The 3,134-nt window shown below is 44.6% G+C and overlaps 1 protein-coding gene across 1 annotated transcript; it reads left to right on the top strand.

The window, feature by feature from the left end:
* Positions 1 to 1,094: 1,094 nt before the first annotated feature.
* On the top strand, positions 1,095 to 2,030 carry LOC307234845 (odorant receptor 131-2-like; the record flags this gene model as incomplete). The annotated part of the gene is made up of 1 exon (XM_080006709.1): positions 1,095 to 2,030. The coding sequence occupies one exon, from the start codon at positions 1,095 to 1,097 to the stop codon at positions 2,028 to 2,030; it is 936 nt and encodes a 311-aa protein (XP_079862835.1).
* Positions 2,031 to 3,134: the final 1,104 nt, after the last annotated feature.

Here is a 3,134-nt window from a genome sequence, read left to right as displayed (position 1 = left end):
TTACCACTTTCATATTGTCATCTATTTCACATTGATATATTTAATGCACTTGCATAGGAACTGGGGTGGCATAAGTATTAAAGAAATCGTGCTTCAGGCTTTGGTTCCCACTGTTTTTCATTCTATCCCAAGTTTGAAAATTAATGTAGATGCAAAAAGGCAAATCCCAATGTGTACCATGATTCAGTTGTTTTACGGTCATATTTTACTTGTTACATGTTACATGTTTTACCATGAGATATTAAAAACCCCCACTTCAATTCAACACAGAGGGGTTTTAGTCCAAAACTTTTCAAAAGGTTGGTTCTGATCATCATTTATTCTGCCGCTCTCAACACTTGGATCAATGTTTGTGTCATGGTGGTGTATTCATGTGTTGCTGTTGTTAACTTTCATTGTGTAGATAAATGATTTCTACCCTCTGTGAGGCAAATTTATTCCAGTCAGTATACAAAGATTTATATAGAAATGTAGGAAATCCATCCCATGTCACCGTGCTGCGCTAACCACGCCCTTTATCCAAGTACGCAGGTCAATAGGGTGTTAAAGGAATTCTGGAATTCTATGAGAAAATCAGCTAAAGGGCCAAAGTTTTGGTGTAATCACAGAACCTGCCAGGGACATCCATGCTTTACACATGGCATTTATGCAAATTCTTGTAAAAAAAAGTTTGCCGAACCCGAATGAAACCTGCGGTACAGTCTGTAAACACGCACGTGCAATAGCCAATGAGGTGCAGCAGTAGTGACGGAGTACGGACCACAGCGTTCCTTGGAGAAAAGATCCTGGTCTGTTAACTGTGCTCCCTTTGCTCTTATAAAAGACAACACCCCACGCAGGGTGCGACCTCAGGGGTTCAGGAAGCGGGCAAACCTTTTGTACGTTTAATTGGAACTGTGCTGCTGCGATGCCTGTAACAAAGGGAAGGTTTTGGCAACGTCCCTGGAACCAAGAGGTTGTTTAGAACCTCAGCATTGGACTGATCACAAACTGTTGTTTTTCTGATTTAACAAAGGCAGTTAATGTATGGTTTAGAAGCTGATGGTTGATTGGTTTTAGTGTGTTTATTAAGTGTTTGAAATAGATAGATGCTTATGTCTGACAACCACTCGGCGCATGGTGTCCAGTCATTGGCGTCACAGATCAGCCACCGGGTCGTTGTAGTTCAGGTGCTGATCGCGCTTTTTCTCTTCATCAACTCTCTCCTGATCATGACCTTCTTCAAGAAGGAACACTTCCACACCAACATGCGCTACATCTTCTTTGCCAACACACTGATTTCTGACTGTTTGTTTTTACTCATGAGTAACGTCCTGCTCATCCTCACCTACTTCCGTATTCCCATGCCGATCTGGCTGTGCATCTGCATGTACATGGTGCTGATGGTGTACACCTTAGTCACGCCCTTCACTCTGACGGCCATGACCCTGGAGCGCTACGTGGCCGTGTGCATCCCCCTGCGGCACGCCGCCCTGTGCACGCCGCGCAGCGCCCGCAACTGCATCGTCATCATCCACTGCCTGAGCGCCGTCCCCGGCAGCGTCACGCTCTCCGTCTTCTTCGCCGTGGCTGCCCGGGGCTTCTACACCAGCCTTGGGACCTGCTCCGTGGAGAAGTTCTTCCTGCACAGGTGGCAGAACTACCTCCGCTCGTCCCTCAACCTGTTCTGCTCCCTCCTCATGGCCGTGTCCATCGCCTTCTCTTACGTCGAAATTATGAGAGTGGCCAGGGTCGCCTCGGCCGAGAACAGGAGGTCGTCGTGGAAGGGGCTGAGGACCGTGAGCCTCCACGCCTTCCAGCTCATCCTGTCCCTCACCCAGCTGTGGGCCCCCTTCGTGGAGGCCACCGTCCTGCAAATCGACCTCATGATGTACATTAATGTCAGATACTTCAACTACATAGCCTTCTTTCTCGTCCCGAGGTGTCTGAGTCCCCTTGTTTACGGCCTCAGGGACGAAAAGTTTTTTATGATGTTGAAATACTACGCCCTGTTTGGCTTGTACAAGAAAATGCCGGTTTTGTTGGAGTGAATTCCACAACAGTTATCGGGTTTCACAGAGATACAGCTCATCTGTAGTGAGATAATCAAGTGAAGTAAGAAAATCAAGTAAGAAAGTCAAATAAATCAAACACTGTGCATATTTGCCAGTCTGTATTTTTTCAGCATTTTAGTGTGTTGTTTTTTTTGGAATCTTTGACCTGAGTCGAGGCCGTGGAGCAGCTTCTGCCTTTCTGTGTATGTCACTCAATGAACCTCCCTGTGATATCTCAATAAAGTCGTCATTATGAACTGGTTGATGAGCACCATAATAGTGAGTGTGAGCAGAACACAGAATACAAATATTTTTCTTTAATTCAATGCAGTAACATAGATTTTTTATTTTATTTTTTTACTTTGTTTCAGTGCACCCCACACCAATAAATGTTCAGACTCTTTGAAGGATACTCAAGGGCATTTTCACTGTACTGTAGAAGTGTCTCTTTGCTATATCATTTGTGCTCATGCTGCCAAAACTTTTGATTACATTTTTACATTTACATTTTCTTTTTCAGAAAAAAAGCATTTAAATAAGCTCAGATTTGCGGAACATTTTACTGGACATTTCCAACCTTCAGTGTTTGCTCTGATGCAGGGTTCGCCTGCGGATGCACTGATCTCTGGCGAAGTGCAGAGTTTGTTTTGGACACTGTTTGGTCACTGACGCAGGTCTTACGTAATGAGCAGACCTGCCCCAGTGAGCTATTCTCCACACTAAACTTGTTTGCCAACCAGCTCGACGTTAATAATCAGCCAGTCTGTTAATTTCTAACAAAAGGAAACGTCTGCCTCAGCAACACCGGCTGTGACATACCATACAACTTTCAGAGATTTACCTGAAAAACTATCTGAATAGAAATATTGTATTCCAGGTTTCATTTTCTTGGCTCAAAAACACAAAAGTGCGCCCCTCATTTGAAACTGCAATGTTTTTTTTTGAATCCAAGCTCACCCCCGTCTTCGCTCTAGCACGATTACCTTTTTCTGGTTTGCCTTTTTCCCTATCGATCGATTTGTTGTTGTTTTTTCTTGGTCGCTTGAGGCGGTGGGGCTATTTCTTTCACTGCAGCCATCTTTCACTTCTCGCGTGTCCCTG

The sequence above is a fragment of the Zeus faber genome (assembly GCF_960531495.2).
Source record: "Zeus faber genome assembly, chromosome: 9".
Taxonomy (NCBI): domain Eukaryota; kingdom Metazoa; phylum Chordata; class Actinopteri; order Zeiformes; family Zeidae; genus Zeus; species Zeus faber.
The sequence above is the reverse complement of the archived record's forward strand: the minus strand, read 5'-3'. Positions and strand labels throughout refer to the sequence as shown.